The sequence below is a fragment of the Procambarus clarkii genome, chromosome 88, assembly GCF_040958095.1.
Source record: "Procambarus clarkii isolate CNS0578487 chromosome 88, FALCON_Pclarkii_2.0, whole genome shotgun sequence".
Taxonomy (NCBI): domain Eukaryota; kingdom Metazoa; phylum Arthropoda; class Malacostraca; order Decapoda; family Cambaridae; genus Procambarus; species Procambarus clarkii.
Genome location: NC_091237.1, coordinates 20,685,858 through 20,711,445, shown reverse-complemented (window position 1 = coordinate 20,711,445; position 25,588 = coordinate 20,685,858). Strand labels below are relative to the sequence as shown.

The following is a 25,588-nucleotide window of genomic DNA, read 5'->3' as shown; positions in this document are numbered from 1 at the left end:
GACCGCTGGATGGAATGAACTTGAGTCGAGGACGGGTTGTGGTGTGAACCTCACCAGTGTCGTAGGCAAGTGAGCGAACCCTCATGGTGACGCTCTCCACGGACAAGTTATTCCATCTCGGTGAACTCGCGGTTAAGAACGCCTGTAGAAGTTAAACAATTAATTATTATAAATAACAGTGTTGACGTTCGTGAAGACGGAGACTTGAGCCTCCCACATTCAACTCAAGCGGTGTAGCGTGTTGTCACCTTAGATGTATCACATGTAGCACATACCTAGCACATGTAGCGAGTGTGGACGACCAGAGTAAACAGACTGGAGAATAAGGGAACTTACTAAGTTTTGTTGCAGCTGTGTTGAGTCACTCGGCAGCCACCAGTATGTTCCATTTTGGCTGATGAAATTATAACCTTCGTTCATCATCAAGGCATATCCTGAAAACAAATACAGATTTTAATACGCACTACAACAATGACGATGTGCATAACTGAATAGTTCATATAAAAATATGAAAGAAACAGTGAATTTCTAGGTATAAATAAGGTTGAAAATGCGCGAAACAAATTTACCAAGTAGCATCATAGACATAAATTCATTGGCACGCCACAGGAAGTTTTCAAGCACCGGCTGAACAGATACAGTAATGAGAATGGCTGGGTATAATGATGCTTCTCATTTTCAAGAGAGGAGACTGTTCCCAACAACAGCAAAATGCAGGCGATGAGTCACAATAACGTGGCTGAAGTATGTTGACCAGACCACACACTAGAAGGTGAAGGTACGACGACGTTTCGGTCCGTCCTGGACCATTCTCAATCGACTTGAGAATGGCCCAGGACGGACCGAAACGTCGTCGTCCCTTCACCTTCTAGTGTGTGGTCTGGTCAACAACAAAATGCACTCCTCTACAGTAAGCAGTTGCATACCCTTGGCGCCCCAGTCCAGCCATGGTCGCCCCAACGAAAGACGTCTCCGGCAGGTGGACGGAGGGAGAGAAGGCACCCTTGAGGTCCCGAAAACTACAAGAAAGTCCTCCCCTTCCCCGTGGCCATGCCAAGGCAGTGCCCAGGAGATGGTGTCAGAGATGAGGTAACGGTTCAAACGCAATTTCCTTAAAAAGGGAAGACATGTCTACACTATAACTACTATCCAATTAGTCTAGCACTGTTTCCGGGGAATGAAGTAAAGTAATGGCAACAAACTTAATTCGTAATCACCTTAAAACCAAGAACTCACTGAAGAGCGAGAGGGAAATTAAAATAAAATGAGAATGATAGTGGGGAGGAAGGGGGGGACACGATAAGGGAGTCTACACAATGAGGGATGAAGTGCACATAATGCATCATCTTACCAGCGGTGCCGTAGAAGCCGCCGACCTCCCGGAGGGTATAGTTTGGTGCCTGACTCATCTGGAAGTTGTCGAAGGCGGACCACAGCTGCCTGCCACCAGTTGTGTTCAGGGTCACCTGTGGGCGAGGTGTGCTCATTATCTGTGTCACTATAATGTCCCATCTCACCTGTGTCCAGTTACTTGTTACCAATGCGAAAAAGAACTAGAACTCACTTTTTATCAACGATCTTCGACCAAATGGAATAATGTAGCATATTTTGAACTGTGTCAGATATCGTCATTGTGTGTGTTAACCAGACCACACACACACTAGAAGGTGAAGGGATGACGACGTTTCGGTCCGTCCTGGACCATTCTCAAGTCGACTTGAGAATGGTCCAGGACGGACCGAAACGTCGTCGTCCCTTCACCTTCTAGTGTGTGGTTTGGTCAACATTCTTCATTCAGCCACGTTATTGTGACTCATCGCCTCGTCATTGTGTACTATGACTCACCCTGCCTTCCTCCTCGTCTTATGTCTTGCTCTTAACTGCTCCAGTATTTACCCAATGTTTCACTTTGTATAATGTGTGTGTGTGTGTGTGTACTCACCTATATGTACTCACCTATATGTGCTTGCAGGATCGAGCATTGACTCTTGGATCCCGCCTTTCTAGCTATCGGTTGTTTACAGCAATGACTCCTGTCCCATTTCCCTATCATACCTAGTTTTAAAAGTATGAATAGTATTTGCTTCCACAACCTGTTCCCCAAGTGCATTCCATTTTTCTACTACTCTCACGCTAAAAGAAAACTTCCTAACATCTCTGTGACTCATCTGAGTTTCCAGTTTCCACCCATGTCCCCTCGTTCTGTTATTATTACGTGTGAACATTTCATCTATTTCCACTTTGTCAATTCCCCTGAGTATTTTATATGTCCCTATCATATCTCCTCTCTCCCTTCTTTTCTCTAGTGTCGTAAGGTTCAGTTCCTTCAGCCGCTCTTCATATCCCATCCCTCGTAGCTCTGGGACAAGCCTCGTCGCAAACCTCTGAACCTTCTCCAGTTTCTTTATGTGTTTCTTCAGGTGGGGGCTCCATGATGGCGCGGCATACTCTAAGACGGGTCTCACGTAGGCAGTGTAAAGCGCCCTAAAAGCTTCCTCATTTAGGTTTCTGAATGAAGTTCTAATTTTCGCCAGTGTAGAGTACGCTGCTGTCGTTATCCTATTTATATGTGCCTCAGGAGTTAGATTAGGTGTCACATCCACTCCCAGGTCTCTTTCTCGAATCGTTACAGGTAGGCTGTTCCCCTTCATTGTGTACTGTCCCTTTGGTCTCCTGTCACCTGATCCCATTTCCATAACTTTACATTTACTGGTGTTAAACTCCAGTAGCCATTTCCCTGACCATCTCTGCAGCCTGTTTAAGTCCTCTTGGAGGATCCTACAATCCTCGTCTGTCACAACTCTTCTCATTAATTTTGCGTCATCTGCAAACATTGACATGTATGATTCCACTCCTGTAAACATATCATTTACGTAAATTAGAAAGAGGATTGGTCCCAGCACCGATCCTTGAGGTACTCCACTTGTTACTGTTCGCCAGTCCGACTTTTCGCCCCTTACCATTACCCTCTGGCTCCTTCCTGTTAGGTAGTTCTTCACCCATACTAGGGCCTTTCCGCTTACTCCTGCCTGCCTCTCAAGTTTGTATAGCAGTCTCATGTGCGGTACCGTATCAAAGGCCTTTTGGCAGTCAAGAAATATGCAGTCTGCCCAGCCTTCTCTGTCCTGCCTTATCCTTGTTACTTTATCATAGAATTCTAAAAGGTTTGTTAGGCATGATTTCCCTGTCCAGAACCCATGTTGGTGCTTGTTTACAAACCCAATGCTCTCCAGGTGCTCAACAAGTCTTAGCCTAATTATTCTTTCAAGTATTTTGCAGGGGATGCTTGTCAGTGATACGGGTCTGTAGTTAAGTGCCTCCTCCCTATCACCCTTTTTGAAAATCGGTACGACATTTGCCTCCTTCCAGCAACTGGGCAATTCTCCCGACATAAGTGACTCATTAAAGATCATTGCCAGAGGCACGCTGAGAGCCTGCGCTGCCTCTTTGAGTATCCACGGTGATACTTTGTCTGGTCCAACAGCTTTATTTGCATCCAGTGTTGTCAACTGTTTCATTACATCCTCTGCTGTCACCTCTATATCCGATAGTCTTTCATCTTGGGTAATCTCTTCTAACAATGGGAGCTGCTCAGGCTCGGTTGTGAACACTCCATGGAATTTTGCATTCAGTACCTCGCAGATTTCCTTGTCGCTTTCTGTATATGCCCCTTCTGTTTTCCTCAGTCTTGTCACTTGGTCATTTACCGACATCTTCCTTCTTATATGGCTATGTAGTAATTTTGGTTGCTTTTTCGCTTTGACTGCAATATCGTTCTCATAATTTCTTTCCGACACTCGTCTTATGTTAATGTAATCATTCCTAGCTCTGTTACATCTAATCCTGTTGTCCTCTGTCCTTTGTCTTCTGTACTTCCTCCACTCCCTCCTGCTTCTCACCTTTGCTTCCTGACACTGTCTATTAAACCATGGGTTATTATATTCCCTCCTGCTTTTTTCCTTTATTGTTGGAATAAATCTATCTTCAGCCTCCTTGCATTTCAATATGACTTGGTTCATCATACCTTGCACTGTTTTTCCTCTAAGTTCTTCCTCCCACTGCACTTCTCCCAGGTAGTCCCTTATCCTTCTGTAGTCCCCTTTTCTGTAATCAAGTCTCCTTTCCCGGACCTCTTGTCCTTTGGTCACAATTTTAAGCTCCATCATGTAGTCAAAGACTAGGACACAATGGTCACTAGCTCCTAGTGGTATTTCATGTTCCAACTGCTCGATGTCTTCTACATTCTGAGTGATAATGAGATCTAATAGGCTGGGCGTATCCCCTCCTCTTTCCCTAGTATCTTCTTTCACATGCTGTGTTAGGAAATTCCTGTCAATAACGTCTACCAGCTTCGCTCCCCAGGTCTCCTCCCCGCCATGGGGATTCCTCGTTTCCCAATTTATCTCTCCGTGATTTAGGTCCCCCATGACCAGCAGCTTCGCTCTCATTCTATGCGCTAAAGTTGCTGCCCTCTGCAGTTCATCCATACATGTCTTGTTGCTGTCCTCGTACTCCTGTGTGTGTGTGTGTGTGTGTGTGTGTGTGTGTGTGTGTGTGTGTGTGTGTGTGTGTGTGTGTGTGTGTGTGTGTGTGTGTGTGTGTGTGTGTGTGTGTGTGTGTGTGTGTGTGTGTGTGTGTGTGTGTGTGTGTGTGTGAGAGATAGCTGTCAACTGTCAGATGACTTTGTAATGCAACTAAAAGCATTTAATTTTAGAATGTCTGATTTTTATCTCAGGATATTAACTTTGTTATTACACATCTGTATTCAGTTCAAAGTGTGTTGTGACACATATGAAAGAGATATGTTAGTGCCGTTGTCGGGGTGGCCAGGTGCGGTAGGCAGACCGGCAGGCGACACCTTGAGGACCTTACCTCCAACACCAGCGGCCGGGTGCTCCCATTCCTCTCCCAGTTTAGGTCCGCTAACTTCTCCAGTCCTGTGGTACAAGGAAAAATCACGTAAGGACAGGAGGCAGGAAGCTTGCTGGAGGACCCGCTCCACACAGGAGCAGGGCGTCGGGGGTGTAACTAGGAGGGACAACCTCTTGATATGAACTTATATTTGGCAACACAATATATACTGTATTAGTAAATCTATTAAGGAGATATAACATGATATCCTAACTTCACACACACAATTGGGAAATACTTGACAAATGGAATTCACTGTGAATAAATGCCACGTTATGGAATGTGGAATAGCAGAAAATAGGCCCCACACAACCTACAAATTATGTGAAACACTTTAACGAATTCTGATAAAGAAATTTAGGGATGGTTCTGGGACAGAAAAACTGTTCCCTGAGGACCAAATAAAGAATATTGTGCGAGAAGCCTATGCTATACTTTCCAACTTTAGAATCCCTTTTAAGTACATAGATGCGAAATATTAAAGAAACTGTTCGTGACCTTAGTGAGACCAAAACTGGAATATACAATAGTTGTATGGTGCCCATATTTCAAGAAACACATCAATAAACTGGAAAAGGTGTAAAGGCATTCTAGAAAATGGCTTCCAGAACTGAAAAACAAGAGCTACAAAGAGAGGCTAGTGTCAAATATACCAAAGCTAGAAGACAGATGGGAAAAGAAGCGACATAATCACATAGTAAATAGAAATCGACGAAATTGACAAGAGAGGAATTACTGAAATCTGCAACAGGTAACAGATTCAACCTAAGGAAACAAATGTGCCGAAAAAATATTAGAAAGTTTTCATTTGCAAACAGTGATAGACGATTGGAGTAAGTGAGAAGGCGGTGCAATTAAACAAAAAAGTCAGTAGTTTCAGCCTGTCACAGGACAAAGAGTGCTGGGAAGACGGGACACTACGAGCGTGGCTCTCATCCTGTAACTACACTTAGGTAATTACGCTTATGTAATTACACATTACCTATGAAGTAGACGACATTACTGCTAGGGTCAGGGTCGCCAATAGGAAACATGAAATCCTGTAACTGTAAGTTACTGAAGTTTGTATTGCCGTTATACTGTCTGAAGATGGTTGTCCAGCCACTCCCTCCTTGTACACTTGTGTTGTTCAGGTCACACCACACCTGCAACAACATCTCTTATTAGTCCTTCCACACCTGCAAGGGCATTTGTTATTAGTCCTCCACACCTGCAGTAGCATCCGTTGTTAGCCACACTATACCTGCCAGAGCATCTGTTGTTAGTGACACCACACCTGTAGTAGCATCTGTTTGACACAACACCTGTAGTAGCATCTGTTAGTGACACCACACCTGTAGTATTATGTGTTGTTAGTGACACCACACCTGTAGTAGCATCTTTTTGACACCACACCTGTAGTATTATGTGTTGTTAGTGACACCACACCTGTAGTAGCATCTGTTTGTGACACCACACCTGTAGTATTATGTGTTGTTAGTGACACCACACCTGTAGTATTATCTGTTGTTAGTGACACTACACACCTGAGATCACTTAAGGACTCGCCTGGAGAATCACGAGTCCTAGAACTCACCTAAAGGCTATTACTAGCTGAATCGGAAATCCTAGGACTGCCCTGGAGGCTACCACTCGCTAAACCAAGAGGTCCTAGGATTCACCTAGGGGTTATAGCTAGCAGGATCACGGGTCCCAGGACTCACCGTAATGCACGGATCAGCTGGGTCCCCGCTGGGTATGATTCTGTAGAGTCCGGAGGCATTAAACCCCATCAGAACCAAGTCTGCACAATCACGCGCCGTCCCGCACCCTGAAATACACACACTGTTAGGAAATGTATATGTTTATCTCTCAGAATGTTTGGTAATATGTTTATTGTTTGTGATGTGTGTCTATGTATGTATTAACACGATGTACTGAACGGGGTGAGAATAGCTTGAGCTACCTCATCCCTTTGTCTGTATTTTACCTCAATAAACTTATTTCAATTTCAATTTCACACTGTTAACTGGCTCTTTCGTGGTGATAATAACATGGCTACTAACCCTATAATATTAGACATTCAGTACTGGTTGTATCTCATCTGCAGATGACACACAAAAGTTAGAGCGTTACTGGATAATTAAATCTAACTAGCAGATGCAGCAGCCAAAGAAGTCATTCCACAATGTTTCATTACATCAAAACTATCTCATTTTCGGATTTTTTTTACTTATTAACTGATAATCTACACCAAACATTGCAGGTGGGGTACTATAACAAAAATAAAGTGACATCAAAATTAATTAATACCGTTATCATATATCCAAAAAAATAATTAGTTTTGTCAGGGACAGGAAGGCTGGAAATATATATTTTTGTTTGTATTGCGGTCCCTTCCAAGGTTGAACTATTGACATTCCTCCTGTGGTTGATTGTTCAATAAACCCCTGAACTATATGTTTAACACATCTCTAACCCTGTCCATGGAGGTCAGAAGAAAATGTATATATATGCTGGTTAGCATTGTAAATGTGTGGCCACATCTGTGGTAGAAAATAATAATAAAAAACATTAACCGTCGAGGCTACGCCATTAACCGTCAAGAATACACCATTAACCGTCAAGGCAACACAAACCGTCAAGGCTACCACCACCATTAACCGTCAAGGCAACACAAACCGTCAAGACTACCACCACCACCACCATTAACCGTCGTGGTATCAAAAGCAGCCTTCGAGCAACCATTATCAAGCACCGTAGATCCACTATTGACCACGCAACGCCACCATGAATCGCCGTCGTTGGCTCCATTGACCCATATACCTTCATACCTCACACAGCTCACATGCTGTCAGCCATCTAAGGATTTACGACTAGTAAACATTGTCTGGATCATTCCTCTTTCAGCTTTGTCCACTCGACTTTAGCATTGTCTTGTCACCACAAAACCATTTGCTTCAGACGTTATTTACACTTAGGGTACGAAGCCTTGCGGGGTCGTCACACAAGCGTTTCGAACATAGCTCGATTTCTGCTTGCCAAAACTGCGTATATCGTTATCTTAGTAACGATATACGCAGGTATAGATATGGTTAGACTAGGCTTCTTAAAATTGGGTTAGTTTAGATTATTTTAAATTAGGTTACTTAGGCATTAAATTCGTTGGCAAACGGTGTTATGTACGAAGTTACCCGTATCCGACACGCTGGAGATGGCCTCACGGATACACATGTTTTAACTTCATTGTAAGGAACATTTCCGTACTTACCTCACAACATCGCCACAAACCTATACAACCATTGTTTATTTTGGGTATTCAATGAGAGATTGGTCTGAACATCAACATCCAAGTGGCTCGGTCTTTGATCAGGGTTCCTGGGTGACGCCTGCTGCACAGCCTTGTTGATCAGGAATCCTTTGGAGATGTTTATCATTTTATATTTGTCTCTTAAGATACGTACCTACGTCACAAACATCAAATATTGGAGTCCAAGAGCCGTTGACACACTGAGTGATCCTGTTGGGGGCGCCGGAGAGCCAGACAAGCGGGGCGTTACACTGGTAGGCTACACCGTACAAGTTCATTTCGAAGTCCGTGAAGCTCAGCCGGGCCGTGGCATTGGCTGGGATCGGCACCTCCGTCTTGTTGCACACCGCCGTAGCGGATTGTCCTACATATAGAGTATACATATAATATACACACACACACACAACTGAAGACAAACACGAAAGGAAACATGCACGCGATGAGTCACAATAACGTGGCTAAAGTATGTTGACCAGACCACACACTAGAAGGTGAAGGGACGACGACGTTTCGGTCCGTCCTGGACCATTCTCAAGTCGATTGTCAAATATTAGGGGGACTCCCGGTTTGCCTCCTGCCTTCTCATTCGGGGGGCAGTGGCGGGGGTCATACCCCACAATCGACTTGAGAATGGTCCAGGACGGACCGAAACGTCGTCGTCCCTTCACCTTCTAGTGTGTGGTCTGGTCAACATACGAAAGGAAACATCTTTATCTCAAATATTAGGATGAAAGTTCTCTAGTATAGGCAGATGTGTTTTTTGACTACTAAAGCTAAAAGATTTGATTCAGAGTATTAATGATCTTTAGAGGTACTATGGTCTGAGGGTGACCTGGAGGTGATAGACTCACCTCTAGAGCAGGTGTTGTAGGAGTACTGCCACACTCCTGCCACACACTGGGACACAAGGATCCGCTGGGAGGCATTCCAAGTGGACTGAACAGTGTCATTGCAGGTGAGGGCCTTGAAGCCGTCGCTCAGATCGTGCACCACCTCCTTCGACGGATGGGGATCTGTGGGACACACCGCCGCTCCTGGCCCAACTGAACCAGTAGATAATTAACCCGGGTGTCAGTACAGTACGATACACGCAATACTATTGTTTACCAACATCACATAACAGCATGGGGGCAGTTATCCTAACATTTATATTTTATAAGACCTTCAGAATTTTATTAACCGCTATTTTCACGGAACGAGGAAGTTCTGTCAATGAGTTCCTATCTGTTCTTTATCTGATAACCTGGTCGTTGACCAAGTTTTTATAGTGTTTAGCAGAACTGATCGATCATTGGCCTCTGGGCGATACCGTTTGTGAACAGCAATTTTGTTTCAGGACTAATTTTGGCATATTCTCGTCTAGCCCCCGTGTTTGCTTCCCTCTTTTTTCACTGTCATATTTCCTGCAATTCTTCTAGACTTTTTTGTACCTGTTCTTTGCTACCCGATACCTCTTGTTGAACTATGACTTGGTCTTCCTCCTCTCATTCCCCTCCTTGTATGGTAATGTACCTGTCCACAGCCTCTCCACGTCTCCAGGTGATGTACTTCATTATTTAATTAACTAAACTGTCATTCCAAGTCAGCATCACATTCAACTCTCACTGATCTGAGTACGTCCGCTCACGGAATTAATGTTATATTATTGTTCCCAGCGTTCGTCTCTCTCTCAGCTCCTTTACATATTACTGCACAAGAACAACAGCCTCATGTTCCTAGTGGTTCTTCACACTATCCTTGCCTACGCCTGCTTTCTTCCGTGTAAATACTAGATTAGCAGTGTTGGCACCTCACTGCCTTGTTGCGTGACGCTGCGTCCATGTTTGTTTGTGTATCAGGATACCCGATGTCACTATTCCCTTCCTCTTAGTGTACACAACTTCTGCTCGCTGTTCATTCTGCTTTTTGCTTACCACCATGAAATATGGCTGACAGTTATGTTCTATTCAATTTTTAAATTAATTCCCTTGGATATGTGTGTGAGGTGTGTGTGTGTGCTTACCATTTGTATTGACTATGTGTGCCTGCAAGACTGAGCTGTTAGCTCGTGGACCCCGCCTTTCTAGCCGTCGGTTGTCTAATGTACTGACTCCTAGCTTATTTTTCCTTTATATTTCCTACTATATAGTTCACACATACACACACACATCCCAGGCTGCAGCCCGTAGCAGTTATCTAACTCTCAGGTGCCTATTTACTGCTAGGTGAGCAAGGGCGTCAGGTGAAAGAAACTGCCCATTTGTTTTTGCCTCGGCCGAGAATCGAACCCAGGCCCTAAGGACTACGGCCGCAGGGCGCTGTCCACTCAGCCGCAAGGCCCTGTGTATGGTGTGTATGTGTGTATTCACCTAGTTGTATGCATCTAGTTGTGCTTGCGGAGTTTAAATGTCTGTCTGTCTGTCTGTTCCGTACATGCCTATCTTTGTCTGTTCTGTGTAAGTCTAACTGTTTTTTTAGGTACAAGTATTTCTCTCTCTCTGTTCTGTATAAGTCTGTATATGTTTGTACGCATGTTCTGTATAAGTCTGTCTGCTTAAGTCTCTGTCTGTCTGTTTAAGTCTCTGTCTGTCTGTTTGAGTTCACTCCGTAAAAAAGTAACTGTTTCGTGTAAACCAGAACGTTACGAACGCAGGCAACCCACCCAACCAATCGAGGGCGATAAATAGAAAGCGTCAATATTACCCTGCTCTTATTTTTTATCTAGTATGTTACATTTATAACGGGTTGGTGGATGTCATAAAAACAGTGAAGGAGGTACGTGAGGGGGAATTGACTCAGTTACTCACCACCAAAGGCTAACTCACCGATCAATGTAGCCACGGAGGCGAAAGCAAAACACACCTCTCGAATTTTTTTTTTTACATAGCAATTTTATAATACATTTTTAATGAATTCTAGTGAGTGGCTTCACGTGTCAGTAAATAGCTACACACACACACACGCACAGAGAGGTATGTCGCCTGTGTATACACTCGCAAAGGTATGCCACTAGGCTAGTCCCAGAACTAAGAGGCAAGAGTTACGAGGAAAGGCTGCATGAAATGAACCTCACGTCGCTGGAAGACGACGCTCGGGGGGACATGATCACTACCTACAAAATTCTAAGAGGAATCGACAGGGTAGATAAAGATAAATTGTTTAACACGGGTAGTACTCGAACAAGGGGACACAGGTGAAAACTGAGTGCCCAAATGAGCCACAGAGACGTTAGAAAGAACTTTTTCAGTGTCAGAGCAGTTAACAGATGGAATGCATTAGGCAGTGATGTGGTGGAGGCTGACTCCATACACACTTTCAAATGTAGATATGATAGAGCCCAGTAGGCTCAGGAATCTGTACACCAGTTGTTTGACAGTTGAGAGGCGGGACCAAAGAACCAGAGCTCAACCCCCGCAAGCACAACTAGGTGAGCGCGCGCGCGCACACACACACACACTCACGTGGGTGACGTAGGTAGAGCAACCTATCCTCAGGCTAGGCTCGTGGGTGACGCAGGTAGAGCACCCTATCCTCATGCTAGGCTCGTCCAAGCTGCTGGCGACCCTACATACGTGGGTGAGGCACACATAGCGGTGTGATTCAGACATAGGAAGATAGCGAAGCAATGGTTGAGTAAAGATGTTCAAATTTTATTGATGTTCTCAGGCAGATTTGTAATGTTGAAGTTTTTGTTTAATGATGAACATTCAACAAGTGTATTATGTTCTCCTCCCACATACAGTTCCTGGAGTAGAGGAGGCATACCCACTCTAACCCGCGAGTAACATGGACAAACCTTCATGTTAAATTTATTGCCCCAAAACGACGTGAACTTTTGTATCGCTATATTCATGAGACCCTCCCTACTAATGACAGGTTGTTGGTGTTGGCCATTAAGGACAACAATAGGTGTGTGAACAATGTACCGATATTGAGAATAATATGTATATATCTTATTTCTGTAAGCAGAAAGTTGTTCTTGTAAACTGGATTACATATACTCTTAAAGCTTCATGTGGAGAATGGATTTAATGAGATTTTTTATTGTTTCATACTTAAATAAATTGAAGTTCTTGCGAGGCAGGATCACGTATAACATTTGGGGTTCACGGCTCATGCTTGAATTTTTTTTTTTTTTTTGCAGGGATATTCCTGTGCGGGCCCTAAGCCTCTGGCGGGCCCCCTAAGTGTTGCTTGTTTCTGTTTTACTTGGGCGGAGTATGAGTATTTATGACTCGTATGGTCGCTTCAGTAAGATTTTGTCCCCATGTGTTTAACAACTTCTGCTCTGTTGAATCTAAGTTGAAATCTTAATGGGTTTGTAACCGTGCACTGTGTTAGATAATGTTCCAGTGGTCTGTCGGGCATTTCTCCACAGTGCTGCTCGGTGATGGTATATTGGTTTCCTGAGAATTATATAAAATATATATAAATGTAGAATTTTCCATTGTAAATTGATGTAAATATGATCTTTAAGTTTTGGATGTTACAAGCTAGAAGCGCACACTTTCTGTGCAGGTGCCTTTGACTGTTTGAGTATAACACATTTATTGCATACCATTTTGTTCTATTTACCATTGAACATCTTTACTCGTACAGTGCTTCGCTCTCTTCTTATGTTTGAAATCGCACCTCTAAGTATGCTTCACCTACGTAATACAAATATTAGATAACTGCCAATAGAACCTAAACATCTAACCTTGCCCTAACTATATAATAATACTTTATATTTGAAAACGTTCCTATTTTTTGATCAACAGGTTTAAATTGTAAACTGATGAGTGCGTCATTGGGGTCGCCTGCAGCTTGGACGAGCCTAGCCTGTGGATAGGTTGCTCTGTCACCCACGAGCCTAGCCTGAGGATAGGTTGCTCTACCTGCGTCACCCACGAGCCTAGCCTGAGGATAGGTTGCTCTACCTGTGTCACCCACGTGCCTAGCCCGAGGATAGGTTGCTCTGTCACCCACGAGCCTAGCCTGAGGATAAGTTGCTCTACCTGCGTCACCCACGTGCCTAGCCCGATGATAGGTTGCTCTATGTGGCCCACGAGCCTAGCCTGTGGATAGGTTGCTCTTTGGGGGGGGGGATCATCGGTTGGTGGCTGATCTCTGGTTGGAGATTGATAGCAGGGATTAGCCACTAGGACTGAAAGAACTCCTGTACTAAATCATAATATCGATATATAAATGGAGAGTTTTAAGAGAAGCGAAACTCTGCTCATTCTTCATCTCGTGTTTACACCTGCTAAAACGCCAAAGTTTGAGTGGTCATAACTAGAACATTTATATGATGGTGCTCGTACCTAAACGGCGGGGACGCGTATCTACTACTTACAGCCTTTACTTAATTATAGATATGGATTTATGTCTGCTCTTAACTGTGAATACAAGTACAAAGTTGCCACCATTGCGTGCGGAGGGTACACAATTGTCATCCATAATAAATATTCACATTAAATATGGAGGGTGGTGGCATGCGTGCGTCAGCTCTCCATCAAGCACTTATATATATACTGGGCACCAGGGGTCGTTGGGGCGACCGGTAGTGTGGGGCTGAGAGATTACGGTTACAGGTCACAGGTCACACATGAAACATAGTATAATAGGTCAACATAAAGCTGGTAAATAATATTAGCTGTCTTATTTGCGAGCATTTTTTATTATGATTCCTAGTGTTCAATTGCCTTATTTCGAACATTGATATCTTTATTTCTGGTGTACATATCCCAAAATTTAATATTTGTTTGAACATTATATTTGCCAGCATATTTTTTCATTAAACATTCAATCATCCAATTTGAAAGGCTTCCCTAGAGCACAACAATGGTAATCAGAGGTAACCTATTCCCATGTAATTTTGAGAACACAGTATAGCGAGTTCAAATACTTCATCCATTTTTATATCAAAGTCTAAAGTTGGGATCTATATATTCGTATTACAATTTATCGAGGCAAAATTCAACACTACTGTCAAAGAGAATGATCACATTTATGTTCACGATAACTTTCACCGTGCTGAGAATATTCTGAAAGTTTTATCAATAAAACATACTGCCTTCTGCGAGAGGCGTTTAAGTCACTGCTGACACATTTGAAGAATATTTACCTGAATTTACCTGAGGGACACTGACGCTGCAGTGGGTTCTACGAGAACAGGAAGCCGGCGGCTTGTCAAAGGTCCCCCTATTCGCCCTAAAGACTTTTTCCAGATGGGCTTTAAAATTTTACCGAAGAAATTGTTTGGATCAATATCCTCCAAATTTTTAGTATTTTAAATGTTTCGATGAGATCCACCCTGTCATGTTCATCAGGGCTAACAACACTGTTTGCAGTGTTGTTAGCCCTGAAGCCCTCAACCATTCCTGGTACAAGAGTTGACTTACTTCTGCAATGATTTTTGTTGCCCAGTATGGTATTTTCTACAAAGCAGCTATGTCCTTCTGAATATATATATATGATGAGTGAATGAATTGTCAAAATTCGTTGTTTATAATGTGTGATTAATGGCGTTTCGAATAGTAATAGAAAATCTAAAGGTAGTGTCACCAGAATACAGTATTGGACTGAAATGGTAGATGTTATATTATTTATGTAAATGAGCAATGGGTGAGGACCTTGTATAGGCTACTGTTTTGATTTAGACACCGACGTTATTTGAAGACATGTCATCAAAGGTTACATATTGGTGTTTGCTACTTACATATGAATGTATATTGTTATTAAGAGTGATTTCTGATTAAATTGTGTTGGAGTTTGAAAAATTTGTGGTGATCAGCTATATCTATTACGGAAGTCAGTGAATATACCAGCCCATCCTCCTGTTCCGGTAAACTTATAGTAATGACGAGGACCATCGTAGATATATTGACGTAAAAGGTAATTAAAAAGTAGAAATCAGTACTACTGAATTTGGACAAACCGGAAATTTGTTGTATTGATGTTGCAAGGAAAACTTAACCTAACCTTGCCTTCCTAGGCCCAATACATGTTATTTGAAGCCTAATAAGAGTACATACTAGGCTTAGGAGTATTTAAACTTGGTTTTTAGCATATTTTTTCGGTCTTAAAGTGAATAGTATTAAATTCTGCTATCTACTTGTCTATTACGTCTATGTATGTACGATGGTCCACATAGTACTTTTTGTAACTACCTGAACAGGAGGATGGGTTGAAATATACCTTTTGGGTACTCTTTTTCGTAAAGTGATCTATAGTTTAACACTATATATGCTTGTAACGAATGTATATTTTCTTAGGATGGGTCGAGGCGGTTTTAAAGACAAACTGGATTTAACTTTATATAACATGTTTTGTGAACTACTGTAGTTATTTACAAATACTTTTCGATTATTTTAATCAAATTATTAAGATTGATATAGTCTTTAGTTATTATAATAACACTATAATCCCAGCGTAATTGTGTAATCCCAGCAGTTTTGTACGTTAATTACTCTGTTTTTTAAGGTAAAAAGATGTGATTTTATATACGTTCCAAGGACAGTCTAGAGTAGATGAATGAGTTGGTATACAACTTCCATGGGACATGGGACTTTTTGCAATTTATTTGATTTGCATGTACTTTTGTAAGCAAGTTGGCATTCAAATAGGAAAAGCGACAAATTATAGCCAAATTTGTAAGCAAGTTGGCACCAAGTTAGGGAAATGGAAAGTTGGCGCTAATTTTTGGAAGTGGATAATTTAACACAAAGTGTAATGAACAGTTTAGCACTATAATTGGGAGACCAGCAAGTTATAACACAGAGGAAGGAAACAATATAGGCACCACTTTGTGATACGTGAACAAGTTAGCGCCTCGCTTATGTAATGTACAATATAGTACCAAATTAGGGTAAAACATTTTAGCACTAAGTTTGGATAGGAAACCAGTTAGCATTATGTTAGGGATAAGATAAAGTTTATCACCAAGTTAGGGAGGTAAGCAAGTTATCACGACGTAAGGAAAGTTGACAAGTTAGTATTAATGATTAGTGCTAAAATATGGAGATGAACAATTTAGCACTATGATAAGATTGTTGGCAAACAAGCACTAAGTTAGGCTAGAGTATAAGATAAAAAAAAACTTGGCTCCAAATTAGAACAGGGGCCAGATTCACGAAAACACTTACGCAAGCACTTACGAACCTATACATCTTTTCTCAATCTTTGGCGGCTTTCTTTACAATTATTAAGCAGTTAATGAGCTCCGAAGCACCAGGAGGCTGTTTATAACAATAATAACAGTTGAATGGGAAATTTTCATGCTTGTAAACTGTTTAATAAATGTAACCAAAGCCGTCAAAGATTGAGGAAAGATATACACGTTCTTAAGTGCTTGCGTAAGTGCTTTCGTGAATCTGGCCCCAGGTGACTAAATTAGGAAGATGGACATAGGCTTGACTCTGACAAGTCAAGCCTGGCCTCGGGCCGGGCTTGGGGAGTAGAAGAACTTCCAGAACCCCATCAAGCAGGTAGTGTTAAATTTATACGGGGAAAGTTAAGAATACGTTAAAAAAGTGGACAAGTTAGAATTATGAGTAGGTGGATATGCAAGGACCGAGGTGAGAAAAGAAGACCCAAGGGATAGAAAAGTTAGAACTAAGCTCTTGAGGCGTCCTAGTCAAGTTAAGGTAGGGAAACTGGTTAATACTAAGCCAGGGTTATAGGGCAAGTAAGCAATAAATTAGGAAAGTAGACAAATGAGCACTATATTAGGGAGGTTGACACGTTACCTTCTAAGAAAGATGGATTACAATCAACTAAGTTTCGATTGGTAGGAAATTGAACACTAAATTTCATTAAGCAAATAAATATCCTAAGTAAATAATTTATGAACAACCTGTAATGAATGAACCTACCACTAAATTACGGTAATTAGGTAAATTAGTTCTAATTTAGGTTATATATAGAAAGGTTACTACTAAGAGAGGGAAATGAAAGAGCACTAAGTAAGGATAACCTAATATAAGTTTGAAGAATAGTTAGGAAAACCCGGTTAAGTTTACTTAGAGAAAAAATAGTTTAGTACTGATTTAATTGACGAAGATCACACTAATTCAGGGAAGTTGACAGGTTAGGACAAAGTTAAGTGTGGAGAATAACTTTACCAGCGAGGAGCGCGAGAAGCAGCAGGAAGAGGCTTGGGGAAGAGGCCATGTCCTGACGGTGGCCAGCAACGCTCTGCTCTCCTGCCTGTAGTGACGCTCCCACCACACCTACCACTACCACACCTGACACTGTCACCACCATCACCTCACCAGCCACCACCACCACCTACCACTACCACCATCACCTCACCAGCCACCACCACCACCTACCACTACCACCATCACCTCACCAGCTACCACCATCACCTCACCAGCCACCACCACCACCTACCACTGCCACCATCACCTCACCAGCTACCACCATCACCACTGCCACCACCACCACCTACCACTGCCACCACTACCTACCAGCTACCACCACCATCACCACTGCCACCACCACCTACCAGTAACTCACTTATACTGGTAGTTCTCACTCATACTAGTAAATCTTACACACATACTAGTAACTATAGCTCACATTATCCATACTCTTAACCCTCGTCCATACTTGTAGCCCTCATCCATGGTTATACAGTATTACGGACATTTATGCACGGGTGCCTTGAATTAAATATATTTTACTACGGCTGCTTAAGCTTCTTCGAATGTTTGTTGTTATGGTTCACTACACGTGCCATCTGGTGACATCAAATGAGTCCCCACTCTCACAATAATGTTGTTCAAATCATCCTCCAGCTGTCTGGATTTTTCCTCTCAATATTTCTGTTGGTGTTCTACCTTTCATTGGCAAGCTTGGGTCAGAATTAATTCTTCCATTGAATCGCTAATGTGAATTGTGAACATGGGCTTCCTATTGATCCCAGTGGAACATCGATTGAACAAATACGTGATAATTATCAGCGAGATGTTCAACATTTGCTTGATGCCACCTTCTCTTTTCACGAGCATTAGTTTTGTATGCTTGGAAAAACCTTTAAGGCGTTTTTTAAGGGAATCTAAAACATTTCTCAAGTTCCAATTTCCTTGTTTCTCTTCACATCTCTCTGAGCTCCTTGGCGTCTGGTAACACCACTTTTAATGCCCAATAAATGTTGACAGATTAACCTGCTATATTTATTAAAGAATCTAGAGACATTTTACATTTAGAATTTTTAATTGAAGTATAAAGCATAAAAAAATAACAATTTCTCTCTCGTTGTGACGATTTTTACGCCATCTGTTGACCGCACCCGACCCTATTGTACTCACCTAGTTCACCTAGTTGTGTTTGCGGGGCTTGAGCTCTGGCTCTTTGGTCCCGCCTCTCAACCGTCAATCAACAGGTGTACAGATTCCTGAGCCTATTGGGCTCTATCACATCTACACTTGAAACTGTATGGAGTCAGCCTCCATCACATCACTTCCTAATGCATTCCATTTGTCAACCACTGACACTAAAAAAGTTCTTTCTAATTGTGTTACCCAAGTGATGTGCTTACTGACACCTGTGTAGGTTCGTTATTACTACATAAGAACGTAACAGAATAAAGGTAACTGCAGAAGGCCTATTGGCCCATACGAGGCAACTCCTATCTATAACCACCCAATCCCACTCATAAACATATCCAACCCGCGCTTGAAACAATCGAGGGACCCCACCTCCACCACGTTACCACAAATCAACAACCCTGTTACCGAACCAGTATTTACCCAAGTATTTACCAAGTTTACTATACACTATTGTTTTCTTCAGAAGTGATATTGGGGCATTTGGGGGTACCTTGGACGGTATGAGGTAAGAGTGACCAGCAACTCGCTGGCGTGAGTACTTCAGAGGAATGGCTCGGGGAAGAGACTGCGATAGAATATTGTAGAATTTTTTCTGTGTCCTGTATGGAAGTGATAGTGTTATGTGCTGTATATTTGTAATAGGTGTATATAGCTATACATAAGATTGAAGTACATGTGATGGTTTTGTTTAATGGTACTTACAGCCCCTCCCCATTCCCGTTGGGTGTCTGTTCTTAATAACTTAGCCTTAACTCTCTGGGTTGGATCTGGTACGACGAGGCATTTTGGGCTTATAGAAAAGTTTGACAAGAACCCCCTATCGTCGCCCCTAAATCAACACAACAAGAATCCCCTGGCTGCTGGATAAGTGAGGCCGTAAAGGTTTATTCATTTAGGGGTCATGTTTTATAGTTTTCTTAAGAGGTATGTGCTGCTACACTATTTACACAAAGCTGTTAAAAATTTACAATAGCACTAAAACATTGCTCCCAAGGTGTCGGAATTTGTCATGCACTACCGCGCTGGGCGGGGTCCAGCCGGGCTCCACCACGCTACGTACTTTGACAAAGAATTTTCTCGGATTAAAAGGCAGTAAAGTCATTTTTAGGCAGTAAAGTCATTTTCTATCGCCTTTTCATTGTTCTACTCGGTTACAACTGTCGCTACAACAATCTTATTTGCTCTAGTAAACCCCATCGACGTGATCCCTTAATTATCCCCCGTAATAGGCACGAATCTAGAATTGTGATTTACAATTTGTCGTGGAAATAACTCTGATATTGCAATTTCAATGACTTTTTACCCGCCCACACTTGGTTTAGCGTTTTTAACTAGATTAAACATGTATCCGGGAATTTAAGAGTTGCACGAAGGTCGTGCAACTTGCATATTACCGAAAGGTAATGCAACAAAGTCTTAATGCAATATTTAATAAAGGCAAAAGCCAAGTAAATTAGGGTATTTGCTTTTTTTTGCAGAAACTGAAATTGATACTGTTGCCTTCGGAACCCTAAACTTAATTTTCAGTCTTATTTGTAATTATAGATTGAATAAAAATTTAAATATTAACATTGTAATTTCTTCTTTGACAGTCAATGGGGGGTTAGGGGGCGTTACACCTTATATATTTACTGTAAAGACCTTCAGTGGGCTATAATCTAATATAGTAGTAATCTTGGTGAATATAAATTGTTTTGAACTACGTTCAAAGTGTTGTGGATTTTAATTAATTGCTTGTTTCTCTTCTACAAAAGAACTTTTTAATCAATCGCGTAATTGATAAGATTTTAACCTTTACACTATAATAATTTATCTTTCTTTCAGATTGCAAGACTGCAGCTCTGAGTACCACTTCATATTAATAAAGATAGAAGAAAATTTTTTTATTTTTTTTTCAAATATTGGTTAAAACTTTCAAATTGTGAATGAGGTATATACATAACTGTAAAGTTTTATTTCCTGCTCATCGTGGACTGTATCTGGAGTGGGTGGTCTAGTCACTTGTAATTATTCGTATAAACCTAACCTAAACCAACGGTATATCTAGTAGTACACAAGTACTTTGACATACTTGGTTTGTAGACGTGTTAGTAAAGAGTACAGAAACTCCATTTATAATCGGATTTCTCGTGAAATTGAGAACTGTAAAGTAATGCTAAGAACATTCTGCAAGAAATTATGCCTGCTATTTTTATTACTAATAAAACCTTTTCTCTCTCTCTCTCTCTCTCTTGTAAACCTTTACTGTTCAAAGGAATTACTTTTAGAAGAGCTGTATCAGTATTATAGCACATGGAATGGATGAGGACCAAGAGCTTAGATGGAGGGAAATGAACGGTGCTCCACCTGAACCATCGGAGATCGAACACAGACCTGCAAGCAGCACAGTAAGTTTTCATCAATAAAGACCAAATACATGACCTCGGATTAGAGACCGAACCATTTTTTCTACCGGGACCCGCTTGTTGTTGGTACGATAAGGGGGGGGGGGGATAATGGGTTTACAGTAGGTACATTACAGTATATGACATTAAACAACTCGCTTGCTCTTTAAATTGAGAACATATTGTCATTCTGGTAATATCGGTCTTTCAGTGCTACCAGGATATTCAAACTCGGAAGAATATTCGGCAATTTAAAGAGACGTGCTTAGTGACGCTTCTACTTAGTTTAGTTCATTTATTATGCACCCCATACCCATCTTGTAGGGGGTAGTGGAAAGGGTTACAGAGGCACATAATGGGCTCAGGGACTGAACCCCACAATTCATTTAGCTAAGCAAGTTACAATCTTGATGAGCTAGTTACAAAATTCAATATAAGTCGTCACATCAACAATGGGTTCGAGATCGCTTCTACTGCAACAGAAATGATCAATTCTTGACATGAGCCACCGTGTAAGCAGCTTTCTTTTTAATTTGATGTACTAGAGTTGTACAGTGGTGCGCATCGCGTAGGCGCATGCATACCAACTATGACGCTTTCCCACATGTGGCTAAAAGAGCCAGGTGCGCCTCTTTACCTCATCTATGCATTTCATGCGTTTTATTAACAAATAAACATTAATGTACAAAATTTTAAGTAGGAACTATTGTTCTATGGTTAAATTTCAATAAGTAGCAGACGACCATAATGGAGAAGTGGCAACAGCCGGCTGGTACCGCCGCGCACTCATTGTTGCCAACTATGGAGCTTTTTTTAATTTTTAATTTTGACGGAAATCGCCATCTTGTACTCAAGGAAATTATCTTGATATAAGTAATTATATTAAATACTTTCCCCTTAGCAAGGATGAGCATTGCATGGTATTGTTTTGGCTAGTTATGTTTGAGGTCTAAAGGTTCAATATACATGATATGAAGAGTAGGTTTTACCAAGTTAAACATTATAACTATGCATAATTACATTCTCCACGAAGTAATAAAGCCTAAGTAAAATGTATAAATAATTAAATCCATCCTAATAGGTTGCAAGACATAATGTTGATCAAAACGTTGAAATAAATGAATTAGCAAGAAATGAGTTAAGATTTAAAAAAATTATTCCCTGGTACAGTCCGGAAGCCCATTATGGTTGTACAGGAATAAATTAATGTTACCATGCAAAGACATCAATAATCGCGTCCAGAGCCTATATTATGCGCGCGGGCCTACAACGCCCATTACAACATCCCGCCCACATATAATAAATGTAGCCGAGCATTACCATAACTGACCCACTGTATGAATAGTTCAGATAAGGTAAATAAGGGTGTTAATAGAGTTTTATGATAGGTAAGAGATGTGGATGAGGTGGGCGGCGTGTGGCAGCCCTGCGCGGCCACCACAACACACCCGTCGCCCCGGCCAGCAGCACACACCTCCACCACACAACTATTACCTCTATTTTAGGTGATTATAATCTACTTTTTCTCCCTGGGCATGAGTTAGGCTGCCTGTGTGTGGCACAGGAGCCGGCGTGGCGGTGGTGAGGCGGTGATGGCCGGCGGTGCCATAGAGATAGGAAGGGTTTTATCCCCGCTGATGCAGGCGAGGACCACCGTTGGTGTGGCATCCCTTGTCTCCGTGGTTCATATTTGTCTGGTGTGGTGGACGGGTTGGTTGTGGTGGGTGGTGGCGGGTGAGGGGCGGCGGGTGTGTGTGGTGTGGGTGTGGTGGTGGTGAGGGCACCACGGTGTGTGTGGTAGGCGAGGAAGGTGGTGAAATAAGACAAAGGAGAGGGCGGGAGGCGGCCTCCCCCCACGCCATGCCGCCGCCGCCGCCACCATGACGCTGCCATCACTCTGATGCATTATAGCTCCTCCCTCACCTCCTCACCGTTGCTTTAGTGTTTTATATACTTCCTCACCCCACTCAGGAGTCCTCGTTATATATATACACATCAAATTCAGCTGTAGTTAGAAATATAAGCAGTATAGTAAGCTGTGATGGTGTACAATGAGAGACTTAAGTAGCGTCCACCTTCACTATACTCTCATAGTTTCATTAATGCTGGTATTATTGTTGTTCCTTGCCTGCTATGGCTTGTGGCTTCTGTATTGGTCGTGTTGTAATTGACAGCACATTACTGCAAAGCCCGTTGTGTTGATTGACAGTTCATCATTGCTAGACTGATTGATTTACCTGAGTATCTGAGAGAAACAACTGATTTTTGTCATAGTTCCTCAATACAGTATGGTGGTAACTTGACAGGGAGGACACCAAAGGTCTGTTTCAACGGAACGGTCTTGACAACTGAGTATGGAACTCTGTCTCCCTTGAGGGGTGGGTCTCAAGCTCCACACTATTCAACATCCTTATGAACGTCATTGCAAATATTGAATTTCCAGAAGGAACACAACAAAGTGTGATATGCAGATGATATCCTAATACAAGCTCCCACCTTGGGAAAAATTAAACAGTCCATTGAACTCCTTGGAAGGAAATATGTTGAACTCAGTTTCACTCCCCCACAAACAAAAGCATATTGTCATCACAAGCAAATAATAAATAACTTCAAATTAATTTGAAACAATTGAATGGGTTGATCACACCTTGGCATCGCTTGTCGGCCTTAACAAGGAGGGGGGGGGGAAAGGTGCTCCATCAATTTATAGGAACATGCAAAAGTTGACTTGGGACTCAACATAACCTTAAACTGGATCCCATCCCATGTTGGAATCCCATTAAATGAGAAAGCTGATGAAATTGCTAAATTGGCAACTCGTCATCCAGTGATACATAAAAGAATTCAACCCAGCCTAGAGAACATAAAAAACATCATCACCAAAAAACTCACACCTCAACAAACCCTATCTACACCAGAGAGTAGCTGAAGGTTCGCCCTCTGCAATATGGTACTGTATCTTCAGGCAACCAAATTAGAAAGATTAAATATCCCAAAAGGAATCCACAATGAAATAGCAGTTCGGTTATATAGACTACGTCTAGGTTACAGGTGCAACTGGGAGATTGGTGAACCCCGACAGAGTGCATCTTCTGCGAAACTCTGACAAACTGGCAACTGAGGAAAGGAGGAAAGAAAAACAAATCGGTGAATCTGTATTCTGGTACAATATGGTTGCAGGTGGCAATCCCAATCATCATGGACGAAGAGGAGGTGGATCTGGGAGGGAATCAGTAATAGCAAGAATAAATCTAAAGAATCTTGGATAAAAATATCCTTGGAGATTCGGAATGGAAACAACAGTTGAGCAGGGGAGTTGCAGAATCTGTGGTGAGAGTGATGGACACCACCTTGACCACTACATGAGAGAATGTGAACATCTAAGAGCATTAGAAATATGTGTAGAATAATAAACCCCACATTGTTTGAGTTAGGAAAATATTATTTGTCAAACACAGATATTGTACTGTTCATAAAAAATTCCCCCATTTTGCACCCGCAAGATAACGTAAGATTTTAAGGGTTGACAAATGTTAATCTTGTTTGAGAAGCTGTTCACTTGAGACAGTTAAGCAAGTCCCAGCTGTGTCTGGGTACAAGTGACAGGATGAACAACCCAGCAGGTTTTCTTCCTATTGGGAGGTGTTCTACATGCTGCTATGTCAGTATGTCCACTCACAGGACGAGTGGCGCTTCCCAGTAAACTCGCCCCTCGGGGCAAAATTAAAAAAAAAATTAAGTTAACTGCCAGTTTGTTTTGATTTCTGTGAGCTGGCACTAATGGGATCCAAAGCCTTTCTCAAAGTGAATGACTTCACTTATTATTATACTGAAAATATTATGATTTTTATGAATTGGCATGATTATATTTTAATTAAAAAAATATGTATTGTATATTAAATTTGCCAGAAAACTTACTCAATAGCTATTTTGTGCTGGAGATGATGAATCTTGGTAATGTAAATAGTTATACAATTCAGGTGACACCAAAAAGATGTTTCCATCAGTAGTTAGTGCAGACATGGGCCATTTAATACACTAGACAGTTATCTCTGCTTCAACTAGATGGGTGCTCAGCCCAGCAGCTTGTGGCATGTTCAGCTTACCATTCAATAGAAGAAACTGCATTGTGTCTGGCATAAGGATAAATTAGTATTGCCAGATTTAGGTAAACTTGTCAGTAATATATTTTATAACTTGTATATACATTGGTTATCTAACTATATATTTGCTTTTTCCAGATTTTTTTTTATATGCTATATCAAGATGGCGGATGGAATGTTATCTTTATCATGGAACAATCACAGAGCAACATTTTGTCACATCCTTTCAACACTCAGGGAAAAAGTAAGTTTGTAAGACAGCGTCTTCAGAATCTGTCCCACTTATTGTAATCTTCCACAGTGGTTGGGAGGTCCGGAGCTGGGTGGTTTGGTTACAGCTCAAGTAAAGTTACATTCCACAGTGGTCCTCGAAACTGAGGAGAAAGCCTTGAAAGACATCATTGACAGAAACATGATCACTACCAAAACTAACCAGTAGGTAACGTTCACCATTTACTACAAAAACAAAAAGAATGCCAACTTGTTCATGAAGAATTCTCCCGACACCAAGCCAAACTTTCAAATAGACAAATATCATCTTATTCTTTTTCATCTTCTGAAGAACATAAGAAATTTATACTGTACAAGTTATTGATCTTGACCCTT

At 41.7% G+C, this 25,588-nt stretch overlaps 2 protein-coding genes across 43 annotated transcripts in view; one reads left to right on the top strand and one right to left on the bottom strand.

The window, feature by feature from the left end:
• LOC123745765 (uncharacterized) overlaps positions 1 to 17,578 on the bottom strand; it is a 34,200-nt gene extending 16,622 nt beyond the window's left edge. The window contains exons 1-9 of the mRNA XM_045726645.2: positions 17,284 to 17,578; positions 9,052 to 9,243; positions 8,355 to 8,564; positions 6,615 to 6,721; positions 5,894 to 6,056; positions 4,873 to 4,937; positions 1,352 to 1,466; positions 337 to 434; positions 55 to 142 (exon numbers count right to left, since the gene is read on the bottom strand). Coding sequence (XP_045582601.2) covers positions 55 to 142; positions 337 to 434; positions 1,352 to 1,466; positions 4,873 to 4,937; positions 5,894 to 6,056; positions 6,615 to 6,721; positions 8,355 to 8,564; positions 9,052 to 9,243; positions 17,284 to 17,425 — 1,180 coding nt within the window. The 5' untranslated portion in view covers positions 17,426 to 17,578. The remainder of the gene's footprint in view (positions 1 to 54; positions 143 to 336; positions 435 to 1,351; positions 1,467 to 4,872; positions 4,938 to 5,893; positions 6,057 to 6,614; positions 6,722 to 8,354; positions 8,565 to 9,051; positions 9,244 to 17,283) is intronic.
• A 4,671-nt stretch (positions 17,579 to 22,249) lies between these two features.
• The window catches only part of LOC123745767 (zinc finger and BTB domain-containing protein 14), a 191,875-nt gene continuing 188,536 nt past the window's right edge, over positions 22,250 to 25,588 (top strand). For 39 of the 42 annotated variants that reach the window (XR_011225743.1, XM_069317665.1, XM_069317664.1 and 36 more), the window contains exons 1-2: positions 22,250 to 22,384; positions 25,121 to 25,226. Coding sequence is in view for 41 of the 42 variants with exons in the window: in XM_069317665.1 (XP_069173766.1) it covers positions 22,275 to 22,384; positions 25,121 to 25,226 (216 nt within the window). In the remaining variant the exon portion in view is untranslated. The remainder of the gene's footprint in view (positions 22,385 to 25,120; positions 25,227 to 25,588) is intronic. The other 3 variants (XM_069317667.1, XM_069317666.1, XM_045726696.2) reach the window with 1 other exon arrangement.